Genomic DNA, 22,054 nt, shown 5'->3' with positions numbered 1-22,054 from the left:
AGATGTTTTACGTCTAAGCTAAGTATTTTGTATGAAGACTTTCAGAATGAATAGGAAAATCAGACTGAAAAAATAATAGCTATTCTTTCCGTAACAAATTCCGTCGACGTTCTGCACGTAATCTCACGTGTAGAGGCATCGTTTAAAAAAGATGAAAAAGAAGTCCGATGGGAAAGTCAGCTCCTCTAGAACATAAAGGCAACGAGAAGTCTAGTTATTTTCTGCTCATATTTCTTTTAGGTACACAAAAGAATATCTTATATATCATCGTTTCCCTGTGACCTACTTCGTCTTGGGTCACGTTTTTTTGTAGCCTAGTGTTGTACGACTTTCAGTTTGTAGCAGAGTACGAAGTTCCGACATACTGTATGTCAGAAGAAATTGTGATTCAGGTCTACTCGGAGGAGGAAGAATGTAATGTATATTGCGTCACTCGTTCTCAGATTAGCAATCGAGGTTATACAATATGCTTGGGAATGATAATTTGGTTAGAACAATGCTACGATAAATGCCGTTACACGTCTACACCCAGTAGGCTGCCTGTTGAACACTGTAGTGTTTGATGTTGAGGAAGTAAGTTTCTCAGCTGTTCCAGTGACCTTGTAGCTATTTCTAGTAATTTGCGTTTACAACATTATCATCTCGTGAAATGTCAACGAGTATAATTAACAGTTGAATAATAAAGATACAATTATCTTTTCATATAGGCCTACATTTAGTTGGTAGTCGTTTCAAGTATGAACGTGATAAAAAATTAAGAATTAATCTAATTTAAGGAAATTTTCTGTAACATTTTGCACACCACAAGTGTCTTGAAGGCGACAGTTTCATGTCATTGATCGATGTACCTGCAGTGGTGGGGGAAGGGGTAGAGAAATAATGTATATTGAAGGTAGATCCACAAAAATGTATATTAATTAATTTAATTCTTTCTTCGAAGACATATGTCTTTTCCATGTTGAATCTTGCGTACACTACTTTTAACACTTGAATATAATTAATTGATTAACTAGTGGACTTAAATACGACCACACAGGTGTATACAAACTCACATGTAATAGTTGCGATAAGTTCTACATAGGACAGACAGGCAGATGATTCCAAACACGCTACAAAGAACATATTAAAGCAATAACCAGAGGACAAAATACATCTACATACGCCGATCACATAACCAATGCTAACCATACATACAATAACATAAATACGAACATGGAAATCCTACACCAAAAATGCATTTAAAAATAGGCTTAAGGACCTTACTAATAGACGGTAATTATACACAGTACTTAAAGGGTGTAAATGATATGTTGTTATTGAAGTGTTGTATCAGTGAAGAATTATGTTGTGTCAGTGAAGTGTGTTGTATCAGTGAAGAAGTATGTCGTGTCAGTGAAGTGTGCTGTGTAAGTGAAACGTGTTCCTGTCATTGAAGCTTTATAGGTTATAGTGGCAGTGCAAAGAATTTGAACAGTGAAATGTTTTTGAAGTGTTAGTGAAATCAGGATAGAATCAGTGAAATGTGTCGTAGTTCCAGTGCAGTGAGTGGGTTGACAGCGAAATGAGTGTAATGTTGAAAGGTACTTGTGCAGATATGAACATATACTCGTGGGTTTTAGTTCGATCTTAGTTTTAAGATACAAATTAGAATATTTCAAATGTTATTTTAAGTGATCGTTTCATTTAATTCAGTATATTCCCTGTTGTTGTTATTATTATTATTATTAGTATTAGTATTATCATTAATTATATTTTTAATTAATAAGTTTATTATTGTCATTATTGAATGTAATTAGTTACAACTGCCACCGGGTATATACCCATTGCAGTGTGAATAAATACATACATACATTCATACATACATACATTCATACATACATACATACATACATACATACATACATACATACATACATACATACATACATACATACATACATACATACATACATACAACCCAAGAACCAAAAACTCAACACACTAGAACAATACGAAATATACAAACACACTAAAACACACCCCGATCAAATTCTCAACACACAGATCAATTTCAGTACACACGCACACTATTTGACTCTACCCTTCAACAATCAAACACACCCACATAACAGGCGGAGAAGTTCGAGATGACGCCGTGATCTAGTAGGCTCTGAGAATGGTGCGTGAAGCACTGAAACAGCTGTAAGCCGGACAAATCTTACATACTTAACACGATTAAGTCCATCAATTAATTATATGTCTTTTATTACACTCGCTTAGCGTAGACTGAAACATACGTTCTTTAATGCACGTAGTTTAGGCCATATCATCCATCCTTCGAAAGTTCACCGTGTTGCATACATATAGGAATTTTTACAAAAAAGTGTTGCAACTTTTCCTAATCGAGCCTAAAAATCCGAGGTCTACTTGTTACATAAGAAAATACATCCAAATCTAATTCACTTTCTGAATATGCGAAGGTTTTGTTTCTGTGCCTGTACGTTCGGCCAGATTTACCAGCATACTTTGTACAAACTGGTCAATATTGCTAACAAACTGAAATATGTTCTTCCACCCCTGCAGACAGATCATGATGGTAACCCCTGACCTACCCCAAATCGTGATGACGTCAGCAGATCAATAGTCCAGCAGCCCTCCTCGTGTCCCCTCATTTGGAGGAGACACTGAAATATTAACTCTGTTCTTCTCTTCGAGAAGCAATATTAGACGTTTTTGCAATAAATTATGTCACCAGATATTAAAAGGATATAACAATAAGTAATTGTATCCATAATAAATAAGTATAAAAGTTTACAAAGAGATATATGTTTTATAATTATGTAATTTGTAACTCAGAAATGAAAGAATACCTGTCACTCAGTGACAAAGTGTGACATGTGAACATTTCGTTTCCAGTAATATGGTTATTTTTAATCAAAATGCTAACAGTAGGCTGGAAGATCTTTTTCTGGATCATTCTCTGAACTTATGGTGTACCGCACCGCTCATGGGGGAACCTTCCAAAATCATGAGCTTGAATGTACTAAGAAAAGATGAAATTAAGTCTAACTACGAATTATGATACCCAGAAAACAACTTTAAGGGAAGTGGGCAATGATGCCTGTGCGATTAAAGAATTTCCGTACAAAAGTTTAGTTCAATATTTTTAGGCTTTTAGTGTTCAGAGTGCAATAAAAATGTATATCATACAATAAATCATTCTGAATTCAGTGGTAAAAATACAGTTAATTAATTTTGTATCCAAGGGCAAAAGAAAGACCCTAACTGATAACCTGTTTTCCCACTTTGTTAAATGTACCTCAATCTTCTGGTGCACATTACTTGCTGCAATCTTCACTCATATAACTAGTATTTTTTTTAAGTTATCTGGTGATGTATACTGTAAATTATAAAGCAAAATTTAGTTAAATATTTCACCCTTAGTGAAATATAAAACATATTGAACTTTGATTAACAATTTTTGTCGCTCTTTTTCCTGAATATGTATTTTTTCCTCGTGTTATGTGTGTGTGATATTCTTAAATCGTAGGTATAATTTGTAGACCACTGTTTGCAGAAAATACTGTAACAATTTAATGTAAATTGATTCAGTAGTTTCGGAGAGAAATACACTTAAGTTTGAAAAATATAAACTATGCGCCGCCAAATTTAAAGAGACCATTTAAAGGACTTATATGCAGAGATACTCCCCACAATATATGTTTTAAAGAGCAAGGTTTGTACTTGATTGGAAAACACAAAATAATCACTATCCGGTCCTCTAAAAAATACAGTAAATCCACATTTATACGGAGCCGATAGTTTTGAAAACGTTGGCTATTTCTTTATCCATGATACATCGCAAAAAATTGTTCCCTGTTGTATTCCGTGAAAGCCTTAAGGAGGGTGATGGGTGAAATTTCTATTTTCTACATTTTTCAAGCTACGTCCTGTAATCACGGTGTGATGGATAATGATGTGGTGAAGTTTCATTTCTATGAAAATTAGTTTTTGAGTTATTAACAAAAATATTTTTAAAAATTTTCATATTTCAAAATGAAACGTGTCGCTCAATTTGTCAGTAATATGTTTGAAATTTCTTTTTGCAAGATCACTGGCATATTTAGAAAAATATCACGCATCAGTTTTCCTAGATCTTTGCTATAAAAAGGGGGAAACAATTTTTATAACCACTGCTTACCTAAAAATAGAAATTTTTCATTGCCACTAAAAAAGTTTCATTTTTTATTTTAAAAAGTATTAATTTAATCATAAAACCCATGCGCTATTTTGTCAACCACAGTATATAGAAGTATATAGAACATGCAGTAAAAATTTCATGTTCCCATCATCAAAATTGTAAAACCTTTACACTTCGAACCTGAGGAAATGTGCTGGAAAAAAAAATGTGAGAAAACAGTTTATAAAATTTGCATGCAATTGAAATTCAAGAGTGAAGGCATTTATATATTGCGTAATTTTTATGCTTTCGAGCGCTGCAGAGCTCAACATATAAATAAGAGATTACTGATTCATTCTTACATGAAAACGAAAATGCTATTTTTGACTGAAAGTAACCGAATTTTCACCCGTTAACCCCCTTAAATACCTAATATTTAAGGGGAGTGGGTAGTGATGCCTGTGCGATTAAAGAATTTCATTACAAATGTTTAGTGTTCAAAGTGGAATAAAAATTTCCAAGGTTGTACAATAAATCATTCTGAATTCACCAGTATGAAATACAACTAATTAATTTCTTATCCAAGTGCAAAAGAAAGGTTCTAACTGACAACTTGTTTTCCCACTTTGCTAAATGTATCTCAAATTTCAGGTGCACATTACTTGCTACAGTCTTCACTCATATACCTTGTATTTTCTTAAGTTATCAAGAAATGTATATTTGTAAGTTCTAAAACAAACTTTACTTGAATATTCACCCTTAGTAGAACAGAAAACAAAATTAAACTTTGATTAACAATTTTTGCCATTTTTATCAATAAATATATATTTTCTTCGTCCTTTTATGTTTATGATATTCCTAACCTCTAGGTCAGGGGTCGTCAGCACAGAGCAGGCGGAAAACGCAGTGCACTATAGTGCTCTCGTAGCTGCTGGCGGGTATGCTCTCTATCTCTTCCTGTTGCACGACGGTGCACAGGGGACGGCACCGCGTACCCACTGCACATTTCAGCGAGTGCTGACGACCACTGCTCTAAGTCTACAATGTAGAAGACAGGCTGCATAAAACACTGTAAAATTTCATGTAAATAGATTCAGTAGTTTCAGAAAAAAATGCACTCAAGTTTGAAAAATATCAACTAACTGAAAACTGCATTCAAAAAAGGAGGTATGAATTTCATTAAAGGGGCCATTTAAAGGGCTTATCTGCAGAGATACCTCCACAATATGTATTGTTTTGAAGAGCAAGTTTTCTACTTTTTTAAACACAAAAAAAAAATTGGATTTTTGACCCCTAATCACTACCCAGTACCCTTAGGGCTATACTACACGAACGTTAAAAATGTTGCGTTGATAGGCGTTGGTAACGCATGAAAAATGTATAAACTACACGTTGCGTTAGGGAGGCTGTGTTTGGTTTCAGAACTGCAATGGATGTTATAACGGTTGCATATGTAGCTCTGCTATGTGTTCAATTTATATGTCTGTCTCAAAAAAGAGGAAACGAAGATGGTGAATTCATCCCGCAAACATTAAGAGACTTTCGACAGGAAAGTTTTATACTGTACTGCATTTGAAAATCACCGACAGCATCTCGACAAGTTTTTTCTCTATTACAGAATGTCAATAAAAAGTTTTGATGATCTTTTGAATTTAATTTCTCATAAAATTAGGAAAACTAATATTGTAATGAGGAAATCAGTTCATCCTTCGAAAAGCTGATTGTAACATTAAGGTAAAGTAATAAAACTTGCCTTAATTTGCAATTATTATATTTTTATTTTATGCATAATATGTTGAAAATTAAGAACATTACAAGCTGCAGAAATCAGTACTGACTGAAATTAACAATGAACTCAGAATCATTTGAACCATCGGCAGTAACACTCAACGGCGACTCTGACAATTGGGACATTCTTGATGTTGCCCGTTGCTCGACACTTCAGAAACTTTGAAACGGGCTTCAATTGCAAGCTCTGGAGGTAAATTGTCCATGATTTTGATAAATGATAGGAAAGCTTTGTTTCCATCCTTGTAATTCTCTCTGTCTTGTCTTTGTATGGCCACGCTCTCTGATAATATATTTGTAATATCCCTTGTTGCAGTTACTAGAATATTTTTAGATTTTTCTTTTCTTCCTGTCCCTGTCGAGTGAAGAGATGGTCCCGATTTTGTTTGGGTATCGTTTACATTACTCTCATGACCCGAAGTAGCCTGAGAAATAATACCATCCGGTATGTCTTCTTGTTCAGGTGGAGGTATAACTTATTCGAAATGGTTTCATTCTCACCAAAAGTAGGTAGTAAAAACTGCATTTGCTTCACAATATCCAGTCTGTTGTTGACGTTGCGTTGGTGACGCACATGTAATATCAATACGTTTGCAAAAGATGGTGTTGCCAACGCAGACCTCTGCGTTGAAACTTCCAACGTCGAAGCAACGCAACCAAACGCAGCACTTTTAACGCTTGTGTAGTATAGTCATGCAATTATACAAGCGATCATATTACCAAAAACTAAGTTCCTATAAAAGAACGTTGTCAACGCAACGTTTTTAACGTTCGTGTAGTATAACCCTTAAGGTAGAGTTGTATTTGCAACGTTAAAACTAACGTCGGCGTCATGGCATTCATGGAAAACTGACTTCTGAGAGCCTTATCATTTATGCGGTGGCTCCCGGTCCCCTGTGAATGAAGTTAATGACATTTTGTGGCAACACAGAGTCGTGACTATGGTTCCGTTCTGTTGCAGTAGTTCCTGTCGACCTGCCGTCGCACCCACGCGAGGAGTCCTCCAGCAGTGGCAAATCCACCCGCCGTCTCATCAAAGTCGACTTCTCAAAGTTGCAGGTACGTCAAATGCTGATTAAACCTTATTGTGTGGGCGAGAACAATTCAATTAATGTCACCGGGACTGGTTGTCTACTGACGCAAAGGGTTGATCCCTCTCTTTTTAGCTGTTTTTTTTTTTAACATTTCAGTTTATTTGTAATTGGGCTTGAGTGCTCGCTCGTTCCCTAAAAATAACTGACTCGTGTCAAAACTAGGGACCGGATTTTTATGTAATATCAAGGTGTGAAATATGTACATATTTATGTAAGAAAAATAAGCTGAATATGTACCAAAATATGGTACAATCACGAAAATATTTAGTATCAATATCTGGCAGGTATAGAAAAGGTAAGACTCTCCAGTTGTGATTTCATAAAGCACCCGACTTTTTTACCGCACACTTGACACATTACTATTTTTCCATCTGTAGTGAAAGCTTCGTCCATCGCAATCGATGATTTTATTTTTGTCGTTAGGGTTGAAGATCCACAAACGATTATGGAAAACGCGGAAATTCTACTTGAAACAAGTAAAGAGATAGGGTTGGAAGTAAATCCCAAAAAGACTAAGGATATGATTATGTCGCGTGATCAGAATATTGTACGAAATGTAACTATAAAAGTTGGAGATTTATCCTTCGAAGAGGTGGAAAAATTCAAATATCTTGGAGCAACAGTAACAAATATAAATGACACTCGGGAGGAAATTAAAGGCAGAATAAATATGGGAAATGCCTGTTATTATTCGGTTGAGAAGCTTTTGTCATCTAGTCTGCTGTCAAAAAATCTGAAAGTCAGAATTTATAAATCAGTTATATTACCGGTTGTTCTGTATGCCTGTGAAACTTGGACTCTCACTTTGAGAGAGTAACAGAGATTGACGGTTTTTGAGAATAAGGTTCTTAGGAAAATATTTGGGGCTAAGAGGGATGAAGTTACAGGAGAATGGAGAAAGTTACACAACGCAGAGCTGCACGCATTGCATCCTTCACCTGACATAATTAGGAACATTAAATCCAGACGTTTGAGATGGGCAAGGCATGTAGCACGTATGGGCGAATCCAGAAATGCATATAGAGTGTTAGTTGGGAGGCCAGAGGGGAAAATACCTTTGGGTAGACCGAGACGTAGATGGGAGGATAATATTAAAATGGATTTGAGGGAGGTGGGATATGATGGTAGAGACTAGATTAATCTTGCTCAGGATAGGGGCCAATGGCGGGCTTATGTGAGGGCGCCAGTGAACCTCCGGGTTCCTTAAAATCCAGTAAGTAAGTCAGTAAGGGTTGAAGATACAGGGGCCATTTTAGTTAGTTAAAAGCAGTAGATAAACTCACTTGCACTTTATAGGCATTTTAAATACTAAAACTAGAGAACTGAGTGACATGAATGACACAACAGTAGCTACTGCAAGCACTGTTTCGCTTTACTGGATTAGGAGAAAATAAGAGAAGACGTGGGACACATGCATTTTAGCTGCTCTCTGTAAGAAACAAAGTACCTACTAAAACCTCAAACTACAGATATTTACAAACTGTTGTTTGAAAAGTGACATTCCTGTCTCATTCAGAAGAGTAGAATTATTCCAGCTGAGAACAATACTTTTTAATTGCTCAGAAAATCCCATTTCCGTATAGGTGTACTAAATCTAAAGTAAAGATTTTAAGCAATAACCTGAAAAGTTATTTATTTTAATCTTTCAAGTTTATTCCTTTACTCCAGCTTCTTTTCAAACGTCGGCTACTATATTGCGGCTCATGTCAGACTTGACACAAGTTTTCCATGGAAGGATTAGGACGAGGGTGAGTAAGGTTGCAAATTGCATGGGAATGGCTTGTTAAGACGTGTGCAGAACAATTATAGTTTGAGACAAATCATGTCCTCGTCCCACTCCACCGCTTGAAGACAACGCTACTTTCCGAGTGATTTTTACAATACAAGATAGTTGTATGAGAAAGGTTGCCTTTTGTTCATTCATATTTACATTGGGCGGTATGAGGTGAGTGCCTCTATTACTTCCTGGAACTAAGGACGTTATGTTTCGTCCCGAAATATATCTTTTCTTGGGTAGGTAAAAAGGCTTTTTATATCTGTGTATTTGAAATTGTAAACTTCCCCAGCAGACTTTTTTTTTTGTTCCTTTTAGAGAAGTAAAAATGAATAAATCCCCTAAATATGTAGATTTATGTAATACCAAGCCATAGTATGTAATGTGGGGTAAATATGTAAAAATATGTAGTATCAAATTTTAATATATTGATGGTAATTACAAGATTCGCAAAGATTTGTTATTTATATGCAGTTAGTTTGAAAGGAACATAATATGTAATTACATAAAAATCCGGTCCCTAGTCATAACGTATAACATTATGAACTTGTACTATTTTATCATTTGTGTTTTATCGGTTTGGAGAAGAATGTTACTCGTATGTAGTAATCGAACGACAGAAGCAGCTGAAACAGTAATTAGATTGACTGCATAGAGAATCCGCAGAAAGGCAAGTTCATTACATAACGTCCCGTAACTAGTTACACTAACTATCATGTAACGTGATTAATTTGAGCACTTGCTCCATTACGCTACTAGTAACGATTGTGCAGTTCTGGGAAACCTTTGTTCTCAGGAGAGATGATAGTTTCGGACACTGTTGCTTCTGTAATAGGCTACGTATTCCGTTCTGCAGTGTAATGTGTTGGATATTAATACTGTCGTTTAATACCTCAAGTTTAAATTAGTATTGATATAAACAGGACTTGCTGTGCAGCTTTGAACCTCCCTGGAGGATACGGCCATGTGTTTGAAGCCCCTCTCTGATACAAATGATTCCCTTTGTCAGTATGTTACCCGGCATCATGCTAAGGCCACGTAACGGGGATTTTATCGTAACCAGAGCTAGGAAGTTTGTACCGAAACTATTAAGTTGTTTGAGCTTTGACTATATCTCCGAATGAACAATAGTAACGCAGCTCTAAACCTCAACAAACCAGCATAACAAACATGTACAGTCGGGTGGTAACCAGACTTGTTTTTATGTTGATGATCCATGGTCATAGAACAAGAAATACAATAAATAATATAAAAAGACACTAATTGTCAATTGGAACCTTCGTAATTTTCAACAGTAATCTCACTAGACGTTTTGATTTATCTAGAGAAAATCAAAACTCGAGTGGGATTTAATTGACTATTACACGATTAGAAGAAAGTATGTAAAGATTATAAGTAACGAAGTACTCCAATACAATAAAATATTAATTGACGTACGAAAATACGACTGTCTTCAAATGTATTATTGTACCATCTCAAAATTGCAAATATTACGCTAGATGCATGCTAGATGGCAGTAGTGTGTTATGATTAGCTGTTCTGCTGTTATCTTACTATCAGTTGTGCCAACTATGGAATCTTCATTGAACTCTGTAGACGATTACTAGCAATGCCTTCTCGATCTAGATCACGATAGCAGTGTTATTAGTCAAGAAGGCTTTGTTGATTCAGTTTCATTTTTATTAAAACAGTTGCATCCACTTCAATTATCCGAATCCCAGTAATCAACGTCATTTGACAGATGATTTTCAATAAATGTTAATATTAAACAATCTCTGATACGTGACTATCCATAATATCATATAGCAAAAGCTATAACATAACCTAAATAATATATACAAGTGTTAGAAAAGTTTTAATTAACGATGATGGCATAAAAATAAACATGAATAATTTTAAAAGGAATAATTATTGAATGTACAATTTTCAAATTTGAATGTTTTAGTGGTTGGTGGTTCAGTTGATGTTATATTGGACGTGTGCGTGAAAGAAGTGGAACTCGTTGATGTAGGCCTACATGGTGTATTTCTCAACTTATTCAGGATTTCCGAATGGTGCTCTTCATTTATTTATAGGCCTAAATAGGATTTCAGGGAAGATGCATAAGTATGACCAGTGATCTTTATTAATTCTTGTTCTTGAATGCGAATGCGAGTCATATTTGAAACTGCTGTGCATCGACTGGAGTGGTTTGTAATTTTCTGTTTTCTTTTTGTTTGTTTGTTTTTGTTGTTTTTTTTTTTTGGTGTCCAGACCAGCGCCGTTTTAAAAGTTGGCAAACAAAGAAACAAATGCTAGGGACGCGATAAAATTAAACAATTTCTAGGGACGCGATAAAATTGTGCGATAAGCAGCCATGATTGGTTGAAATACGTCCTTTCGTACCGTTTTATTGGTCAAAAGTAGTGTAACGTAGTAAAAGTGTAATAGTAAGTCTAAAATAATTTACGTAGCTATAAAAATAAGAACTCAATCTCATACTGGTAAACTCTAGACTTGTTGCAATAGTTAATAAAGTACATTTCAGTTTATTAAAAGAAATACTCCTATATCCAGAAAAACATATTTGTATGTAAACGTTCCTTCTACGTCATAAGACGTGACTGGAGCAAATCTGTATTCCTTACTAGACTATATCAAATGAACAATAGCTATGTGAATCTAATAGTGCATCTCATATCTGGCACATCATATTGAAACCCATAATTCTTTTCAAGGATCCTTTTCATATTTTCTTTGTTGATTATTGGGACTTCTGCGGATTGATAAATATACCTAATATACTTGAACAATATTATTCTTCGACATATCTCACCGTTTCAGTCGTTTTCATATTTCCTTACTGCAGCAGAATGATTTATAGGCAACTCAATTGTTTTGAAGGGACATTGCAACATACTAGCACTATACATATAGGCCTATCTAAAATAATTCTGTATACTTTACTCGGGTTTTGAAGAAGACGGTTTCTGTATTTCTCATGTAAAGATATGTATTCCGCGCGATTTTTTCATAGCAGAATGTTCCTGAACTACTATTCGTTTTAGAGATTAAATTTCCATAATACATAATTTCCAGTAAAGTGTTTCTTCATTAGTTACTTTGATTACCAGAAAAAATTTTGAAGGGTCGCATTCAACTTCTTGTGACTGGAGGATTTAACTTCTGTCACGTTGAAAACCGCTCACTAAATTACACAACCTCACTGCGAACGTTAGTACGTAATTGAACTGTTTCTCTACTGTGCGTATTATTGTAATGAAGTCGTCCTCCAATAGTTACGGATATATTGCGAGTTGTTTATGAACTGAGTATAGATCTATAGGCCCTATATCTACTGCACTCAACTTGAAAACAGTGTTTTGGTACGAATTCCAAAGATTGATCATAAAAGCTTCTGCGGACTTACCAGTGTGACAATAGTAGGTGGTTGTGATAATGTTTTTCATAATGTGTTTTTTTTGCGTCCAAGCTAAACAATTTTTAACATTCAAAATTTGTGTAACTGTAGCCTATATATTTTTTAATGTGCTTTTACTTCGTTTATAGTTTGATTTTATTACTATTATTATTATTATTATTATTATCATTATTATTGTTAAATAATAACTTTTATTGCTAGAATAAAGCTACATATTTTTTTATATAAAAACACTCGAGGACCCCCAGAAATAGTACATATTCGTGTTCAGGGGGCATTCCACAAAAGTTTAAGATAAGTATTTAATGAATTAACAAAAAATAAAAAGTAGAAAGACAAAAAGAAAAACATACTACAGTAATTTTTAAACAATAATTTTAATTGACTTTTTTTTAAGTAAGGAGCATTAGCAAATTGAATGTTTGGTAATTTAGCTGTTATCTCGTTAAATAAAATAATAAATAAATAGGATGGCATTTTAACACAGTACAATTCAATATAATAAAAGTGAACTAGTGCAATTTAAATTTTTAAAAATCTATGCATATAATTTTTTTCTGTTAACATTGGTATTTTTATGTTTTGTTTACAATTTTCCTTCCATCTATTTAGCGTTGCATATCTTCCAGGCAAACTTAGAATGCTCCGTAGGGAATTCAATATTTTTAACCACATCTCTCAATTAATATCACTCAATAAAAGAATTGTATTCCAATGGATACCATCCCATTGTGGAATCCTGGGAAACGAGAATGCGGATGCTTTAGCAAAGAAGGGCAGCACTGCTACTTACAGACCTGATACTAAATCTACATATTACTCTGTGAAAAGATTCATTAAATCTACATACTTAGACTTCAGCAAACAAAATTTGATAACACAATCTCAAGGGAAAAAATGGAACTCTCTGCGTCATAATCCACACTTAATTCCCGATTTACCACTAAAATCGTCTGTAGCTGCATTTAGATTGGCAACAGGCCATGATTGTTTGGCCAAACACCTGCATAGAATTGGAATATATCAGTCCCCTAATTGCCCATTGTGCAACTCAAACCAAGAAATGGATTCGGAACACCTCAAAATCTGTGCTTCAGTGGCTGACCATGATAATACGTATCTTTGAAAAATATTGGAGTGCAAGAGGTCAAATGACTTTATTGTCAAACGCCTGGCATTGGAAAACAACAACAACAACAACAACAACAACAACAACATATTTTTAACCACATTTTAACGTTCCGAATTGCCCAATAAGGCGCGTGAATGCACTTCCTCGCAATCCAAAGACTGAGGTACCAGTCGAAACAGCTACATTGGAGGCATTTCCTACTCAGATATTCGTAGGGCTGCTGAAATGGACCTTGCAGGAGCAGTAGCAGCGACGACTCCTATCCGATCGATGCCGTGTACACCAATATCGATACTGCAGGTAACGTGCCACGTTCGGTACGAAGCAAGTCACGTTTCTGCTTACACGGTGCTTTGCTGCAGATTCCCCTTTACGATTTAGCTGTAAAAGAAACTTTTGCGCGTAATGTGCCCTTCGAATTCCGAAGTCCCTTGTGGCCTCGTACTATGATCAAGAGCGTGAGCTGATTGATTGCAACTTTTTTTTTCACAAGATAAATAAAATGGCGTACGGCGATCCATCAGCTGAAGAGGTGTTGTGTTAAAAATATATATTTATACTGCAAAAAGCGTTTCGCTTATTCACAGGGTATTTCGTTTTCATTGTTTATATTGAAATCAATTTTAATTTCATTATCGGTATGCACGACCTCTCTTACATCACCGATATTCAGAGGGCAGTTACATGGAGAAAATGACGAAAATATTAAAGAATCGGAAGGAATAAAAGACCGATCGAATGAATATAGAGATCGAGTGATAAAAGAATGGGAGTAAAATATTCTAGGATTCAGCCCATATACAATTTATGTGTGCATCATAAAGGCCCTGGAATTAAGATACTTTCACATATTTCTTGTTACATATTCAGAGTAATTTACAGGAAAATTAATTATGCGGTACTTTACGAGAAATTTCGCAGCGCTGCGAATTGCAACATTGCGTGTCAGATTTTCGATATCATTTAGGATTTTAAGAAAATTATATTGAGTCTGTCCCCGAAACAAGTTGTTCTTATACTATTGGAATTTTCCACGACCATTATATTTTTTATCCACAATTGCATTGTACAGTAAAACTATTCATTATCAACTCGGCAAGCTTAATATAAGAATATGCTATTACCTTATATTCGGGATTACAAATGACTACACAGTTTTTATAGCTAAAATTAGAATATAATAAATTTGTTATTTTTATAATAATAATAATAATAATAATAATAATAATAATAATGATTCATTTAACCTAGCAGAGTTAAGACCATATGGCCTTCTCTAACACTCAACCAGGAGTAAAACTGTGTTACAAAAAAACACTACAAATTTACAAAGTACACTACAATTTTACACACGAAACTGAATAATAATAATAATAATAATAATAATAATAATAATATGTAAACAACAAGTAAGTAGAAATCAGACATAATATATAACATACAGAAAGAAAGGGAAAAGCATAATACAATGTGAACAGCAGGTCAAAATAAATTAGACATACAAAGTATAAAAAATAAGACAATTATTGATAGTAATAATAATAATAATAATAATAATGATAAAAATAAGAATAGTAATAATAATAATAATAATAATGTTAATAAAATAGTGTAGTACAAAGCATACAATGAATAAACTATTTTTAGGTGCACACAGTAAGGAAAATTATGATTATATATAGCTCAACTTATCACATTAGAGATATATCAATATCGGAAAATATGAAAACAAAAATATAAAATAAGTTAAATATCACTAGAACATAAAAAATGTGAATACGTGGAAACATGCAATACAACACGTGTCATAATAGTAAGTTAGTTTGGCAACTCGTCATAAGATAATTTTCTAACTTGGATTTTCACTCTGATCGTTGGGGTATAGTGCTTTAAGCAAAACAATGCTGCATTCGACTTCTGTATACGACTCATGATTTCCAGTGGTAATTAATGTTCTTTGGTGTACTGGTAGTAGTAATGCTGTGTGGCGACTTCGTGTTACGGGAGTTCCATAATAAATCTCTTCTCGGGTATAGCACCTCGTTTGTACAGCAGATTCGGATATATAGAGGCTCACAGCCTGTTACGCCTGTTGAGGAAATTTCTTGCAAGGTTTCTTTTTTAGTTGTCTTTTACGGATTGTGAGATTCAACATTTAATACACGGAAGAAAGCGGTAAATATTTATGATATCGTCAAATTCTATTGCATACAAGCCTTGTTCGGAGTAAGCATCAGACAGTTGAATGCATTGCTTAATACGCGGTTATCTCATTCATAACGCAGACCGCCTTCTTTCCTCCTGTATAACCGAACAGCAGCCACCCGCAAAGCTTAAGCGGTAGCGTGTTTGCCTATGGATCCGGGGTTGCGTTCTGGTATCAATTCGAATCTCGCTTGGACTAATCATATGTCTCTTTTTCCAAGGTTTTCCCCAACTGTAAGACGAATATCAGGTAATCTCATGACAAATCCTCGGACTCTTATCTCATTTCGCTATCACAAATTCCATCGACGCTAGATAACTTCGTAGTTGATACAGTGTTGTTAAATAACGAATTTAATAATAATAATAATAATAATAATAATAATAATAATAATAATGATTTATTTAACCTGGCAGAGTTAAGGCCATACGGCCTTCTCTAACACTCAACCAGGAGTAAAAACTGCGTTACAAAAACACTAGAAATTTACAAAGTACACTACAATTTTACACACACAACTGAATAAGATAATAATAATAATAATAATAATAATAAAATGTAAACAACAAGTAAGAAGAAATCAGACATAATATATAACATAGAGAAAGAAAGAAAAAAGCATAATAAAATGTGAACAACAGGTCAAAAATAAATGAGGCATACAAAGTATAAAAAAATAAGACAATTATTGATAATAATAATAAATAAGAATAATAATGATAATAACACTAATAATAATAATGATAATAATAATAACAGGCCTAATAGTAATAATAATACTAATAGTAGTAATACAATAGTGCAGTACAAAGCATACAATGAATACAATATTTTTAAGTACACACAGTAAGGAAAATTATGATTATATATAGCTCAACTTATCACATTAGAGATATACCATTATCGGAAAATATGAAAACAAAAATATAAAATAAGTTAAATATCACTAGAACATAAAAAAATGTGAATACGTGGAAACATGCAATACAACACATGTCATAATAGTAAGTTAGTTTGGCAACTCGTCATAAGATAATTTTCTAACTTGGATTTGAAAGATTTCAATGTTCGGCAGCCCTTGACTTCAGGCGGCAGAGAGTTCCAGTGACGAGAGGCAGCAACAGTGAAAGATGAGGAATACAGAGATGATGTGCGAAGTGGAATTTCTAGCGAGTTATCGCGTTGTGATCGAGTATTAATATTATGATAGCGAGAGAGAGTATGAAAACGAGCGAATAAATAATAGGGGGATGAAGTGTACATAATTCGATATAGGAGAGAAAGTGAGTGCAGATTTCTCCTCTCATGTAACCTAAGCCATGATAACTTCTCGAACGAAGGTGAGATATGATCATGGTATCGAACATTACAAATGAAGCGGACGCACGCGTTATGAACACGCTGTAGTTTCTGAGCGGAATCAATCCTGAGATCACTGAACAAAACGTCGCAATAATCGAAGTGAGGTAGAATGAGTGTCTGTACCAGCGTCTGTTTTAATTTAGATGGATAATGATACAATCTTTTTAGTGAATGAAGAATAGAGAATGCCTTCTTACTTGTATATTTAATATGCGTATCCCAATTGAGATTAAGACTTACAGAGCCCATGAAAGAATTAACCCTTACATGAGCTCCCCATGCGACATTGAAGTTGTCCTGACTGAGAAAGAAGAAGTGGTTGCCAAAGCTACTGAGGAGGAGCCAACGAAGAAGAAGGTGTCAAAGAAGAAATTGGCTCGTCAGAAGGAAAAAATGATGAGAGATTAGAAATAACGCTGGAAAATGTTGAAGACCTGAACTTCAAGAAAATTTCAATAAACCTATTGAAAAAAAAATCTGTTATTTAGGACATACAGTATATTCATTTCGTTCATAGTTTTCTCTCCAATGGCAAGTCTTTCACTGCAAACCCAACATTCTCCAGTCTTCCTATTTCCTGCCTTCCTCTTTGTCTCCGCATATTACCTATATCTTAATGTCGTCTATCATCTGATATCTTCTTTTATCTCTAACTCTTCTCTCGTTCACCATTCCTTCCAGTGCATCTTTCAGTAGGCGGTTTCTTCTCAGCCAGTGACCCAACCAATTCCTTTATGTCTTCCTGATCAGTTTCAGCATCATTCTTTCTTCACCTACTCTTTCCAACACAGCTTTATTCTTTATTTTGTCAGTCCATTTCACATACCATTCTTATCTTTATCCATATTTCAAATGCTTCTAGTCGCTTCTCTTCACTTCGTCGTAATGTCCATGTTTCTGCTCCCATACGATGTTACACTCCGCACAAAGCACTTCACTAGTGTATATCTTTCATTTTCGTGAGTTCGAATCCTACTTCGGGCATGGACAAATATCCCTAGTTAATGTTCTATTCTGTGTGAAGGCTCTTACGCTCTATTGACCCTGGACGGTCTAGGAGAGACCCACAAATGTGTCTGTCTCTAGTTTGTGTGTCCATAGATTTTCCCCTTTGTAGGTATTAATGTGAGACCAATAAAAAATTAAATTTGCTGCCTCAAGTAGTTTTTTTTTTCAAATTTATTTAAAATTTACATATGAATTGAATACATATGAATATATACCCGGAATGAGCATATGCTCGTGCTCGGGCACAGTCCAGTAGTCTACATAAATTTTACAGGGTTCAAATAATAATGCTGATGATATAAATAATAGTAACAACAACAATAATAATAATAGTGATAAAACAAGAATATTTACAGTAATAAAATAAATACTAAGACGGATAAAATAAAATATAAAACCACTAGCGAGAGTTAACACAACTTAAATAAGCATATAATAACCGGAAAAAATGCCAAACTCGAAAATCAACAGAAAAGTTCGTTGTATCGCAGACGACAGCAACCGCCGTATTCACATTGTGTTGTGCGTTAATGGTAGTAGTGGGGAGCTGAAAGTCTACGTAACTGCCATTCTCTTCTAATCTTCTCGTAAAATCATGGGAAGTTAATGCTGAAAAAACAAAATGTCTACGAGTCAAACTGTTCATTATTACGAGGATAAATACAAATAATACTGAAATATATTAATCGAGTTTGTTATAGATCTCTCCTTTTATGCAAGAGGTATCATATCAAACTATTTTATGAATGGCGGGGAAAATATAAATTTCAAAAACTTTCTAGTGACGGGATATAGTGACAAGTACAATCAAGTGTATCTGTGGCGATGCTAAGAAAATCATTTATTGGAGATATACAGTGTTATTAATTAAGAAAATGATCTATTTATATTTATTACAATGTTTTATCTTATAGAGTACATGCATCAGATAAATACAATAAAAATTAGTACCATATAATGCTAGTAACACTTAAAAAAATTATAATAAAATTTTTCAAATATCATACAAACATTTTCACTTTATTTTTAAACTTAAGAATGTGTAAATTGCTTAGGTCTGGATTATTTTTCAATACTGAATTGTATTGTCTTGGTCCATAATTCCTACTGTGTCTTAATCCAGCTGTAGTGTGGCATTTAGTTACGAAATATGTTGTATTTAGCAGTTCCTTTGCTTCTTTTCTCGTGCTTTTTTTTTATCCAATTAACAATATTTTGTATCTTACAGGCTTGTCGAATATTTGTTTCACCATTTTGTCACTGAATTTTTCCGACTGTGGTCCTTAAAATTATAATTTAATGCATGTCAAATTGATAGTAAAATATCGACATCACGATGCAAATGAAGACCCAGAAAGAGAGGGAAAATAAAACATTAATCTTTCTACGTTGACGTGACAAACGTTCATAGAAAAGAGGAATCCAGCTACGAGAAGAGGAAACCGGAACTACAGAAAAAGAAAGCTTGTTAAATTTAGACGCGCGCTCTTCGTATTGATCAGAGCGGCGACACGTGAGCGACTCTCGTTTGAACACCTCTCGGCCCTCCCACGCGCAATATGACAACAGGATGCCACTCAAACTTGCTACTTGTACGAACAATGATTTGGGTGGAACGTTTGTTTTATTTTCGGGTGGGTGTGGTTGCCAATTTGTTCCGTAACTCTAAAATTACGACTTGCAAGGATCAAGGACGTATGACGACATTGCACTTTCTCTATTAATTATTACCACATAACCGTAATTCGTGACGAAAATCAAGGTCATTGACACATTTCTGCCAAGTTTAATTTAATAACATCTTAAATTCGCAGTGAAGTGGAAATTTTAAAAGTATGAGTACATATGAACTCTCTTCTCGTTAACAAATCTTTTTAGAAAATACTATTTTAAACCCTCTTCCGTGTGAGAATCGGGCTGTTTCACACTCACGGAGAGTCGGTGACGCGTTGAGTCACATGGCGCGGAAGTAATGCTTTGTAACTAGTTTGCGTACTGCGAGAAGAGATTTATTTATACGATAGTGCACCATAACCATTATAAGTTACGGCGATCCACATGGTGATACTGGTAATAAAACATTTAAGTCAGTGAAGTTCTTTCGCTTCAGCTGTGAGATTTTTTATTTTATTATTTTTTTCGTCGCGTACGTGTATACATAATACTTACTTACTTACTGGCTTTTAAGGGACCCGGAGGTTCATTGCCGCCCTCACATAAGCCCGCCATTGGCCCCTATCCTGAACAAGATTAATCCATTCTCTATCATCATATCCCACCTCCCTCAAATCCATTTTAACATTATCTTCCCATCTACGTCTCGGCCTCCCTAAAGGTCTTTTTCCCTCCGGCCTCTCAACTAACACTCTATATGCATTTCTGGATTCGCCCATACGTGCTACATGCCCTGCCCATCTCAAACGTCTGGATTTAATGTTCCTAATTATGTCAGGTGAAGAATACAATGCGTGCAGTTCTGTGTTGTGTAGCTTTCTGCATTCTCCTGTAACTTCATCCCGCTTAGCCCCAAATATTTTCCTAAGCACCTTATTCTCAAACACCCTTAACCGATGGTCCTCTCTCAAAGTGAGAGTCCAAGTTTCATAACCATAAAGAATAACCGGTAATATAACTGTTTTATAAATTCTAACTTTCAGATTTTTTTGAGAGCAAGCTAGATGATAAAAGCTTCTCAACCGAATAATAACAGGCATTTCCCATATTTATTCTGTGTTTAATTTCCTCCCGAGTATCTTTATATTTGTTACTGTTGCTCCAAGATATTTGAACTTCTCCAACTCTTCAAAAGATGAATTTCTAATTTTTATATTTCCATTTCGTACAATATTCTCGTCTCGAGACATAATCATATAGGCCCTACTTTGTCTTTTCTGGATTTACTACCAAACCTATCTCTTTACTTGCTTGCATTAAAATTTCCGTGTTTTCCCTAATCGTTTGTGGATTTTCTCCTAACATATTCACGTCATCCGCATAGACAAGCAGCTGATGTAATCCGTTCAATTCCAAACTCTCTCTGTTATCCTGGACGTTCTTAATGGCATTCTCTAGAGCAAAGTTAAAAAGTAAAGGTGATAGTACATCTCCCTGCTTTAGCCCACATTGAATTGGAAACGCATCTGACAGAAACTGACCTATACGAACTCTGCTGTATGTTTCACTGATTGTGAGACACATTTTAATTTATCGAACTAGTTTCTTGGGAATATCAAATTCAATAAGAATAACCTCAACATATTATTCAAAATATTTACAACATATATAAAACCACCTTTATAACAATTCGAAGCAAGAATAGACATTCACAGTGGCGACCCATTTATAGTGGAGTACGACAAGGCTGTGGTCTTTCACCACTTCTGTTCATTATATATATATATATATATATATATATATATATATATAAACATAAACAGAATCGTTCAAGATTGGCGACAGACACGCCATGTATTTATTCCAATTAATCGAAATTTGCAGCTTGATGCATTGCTTTTCGCTGATGATCTAGTTCTCAGAGCATCAACTGAAGATGATTTACAATATTCAGTACACAATTTTATTTAAATATGGTCAGTGAAAAATATAACATGGAAATTAATATTGAAAAAACGAAAATCATGTTATTATGTGGGAAATTCCCTGTACCAAGTAAAATCTGTTTGAAAAATAAAATAATAGAAAGAGTAAATACTTTCACTTACCTTGGCTATAGGCTACACTACCACTTTATGATGAAGTAGATATTGCTGAAAAAAATATGTAAATATAATAAAACAATGGGGATCATTAGTAGAATCATGAAACCTTCACTACTACAAAGACACACAAGAATAGGCTTGTATAAAACCTTAGCACAGCCAGTATTAAGCTATGGTAGTGAAGCGTGGACTGTGAAGAATAAAGATGTCAGTAGAATAACAGCAAGTGAGATGAGTTTATGAGAGCAACAGCTGGATATACTCGCTGGGATCATAAAAAATGAGGACATAATGCAAGAACTTCAAATAGAACCCATTATGCAGTTCATCAGCAAATATCAACTTCAGTGGAAGGGTCGTCTCGAAAAAATGGATCGATGTAGAATTCCAA

The 22,054-nt window shown here is 34.6% G+C and overlaps 1 protein-coding gene across 4 annotated transcripts in view; it reads left to right on the top strand.

Annotated features, from left to right (window-relative positions):
* Window positions 1-22,054, top strand: part of spir (spire type actin nucleation factor) — an 825,932-nt gene that overhangs the window by 682,592 nt on the left and 121,286 nt on the right. For 3 of the 4 annotated variants that reach the window (XM_069842160.1, XM_069842161.1, XM_069842158.1), the window contains one exon: window positions 6,909-7,006. In XM_069842160.1, the coding sequence (XP_069698261.1) occupies window positions 6,909-7,006 (98 nt within the window). The remainder of the gene's footprint in view (window positions 1-6,908; window positions 7,007-22,054) is intronic. The other variant, XM_069842159.1, reaches the window with a different exon arrangement.

The sequence above is a fragment of the Periplaneta americana genome, chromosome 12 (genome assembly GCF_040183065.1).
Source record: "Periplaneta americana isolate PAMFEO1 chromosome 12, P.americana_PAMFEO1_priV1, whole genome shotgun sequence".
Classification (NCBI taxonomy): Eukaryota; Metazoa; Arthropoda; class Insecta; order Blattodea; family Blattidae; genus Periplaneta; species Periplaneta americana.
Note: the sequence above shows the minus strand (reverse complement) of the source record. Positions and strands in the feature narration are given on the sequence as shown.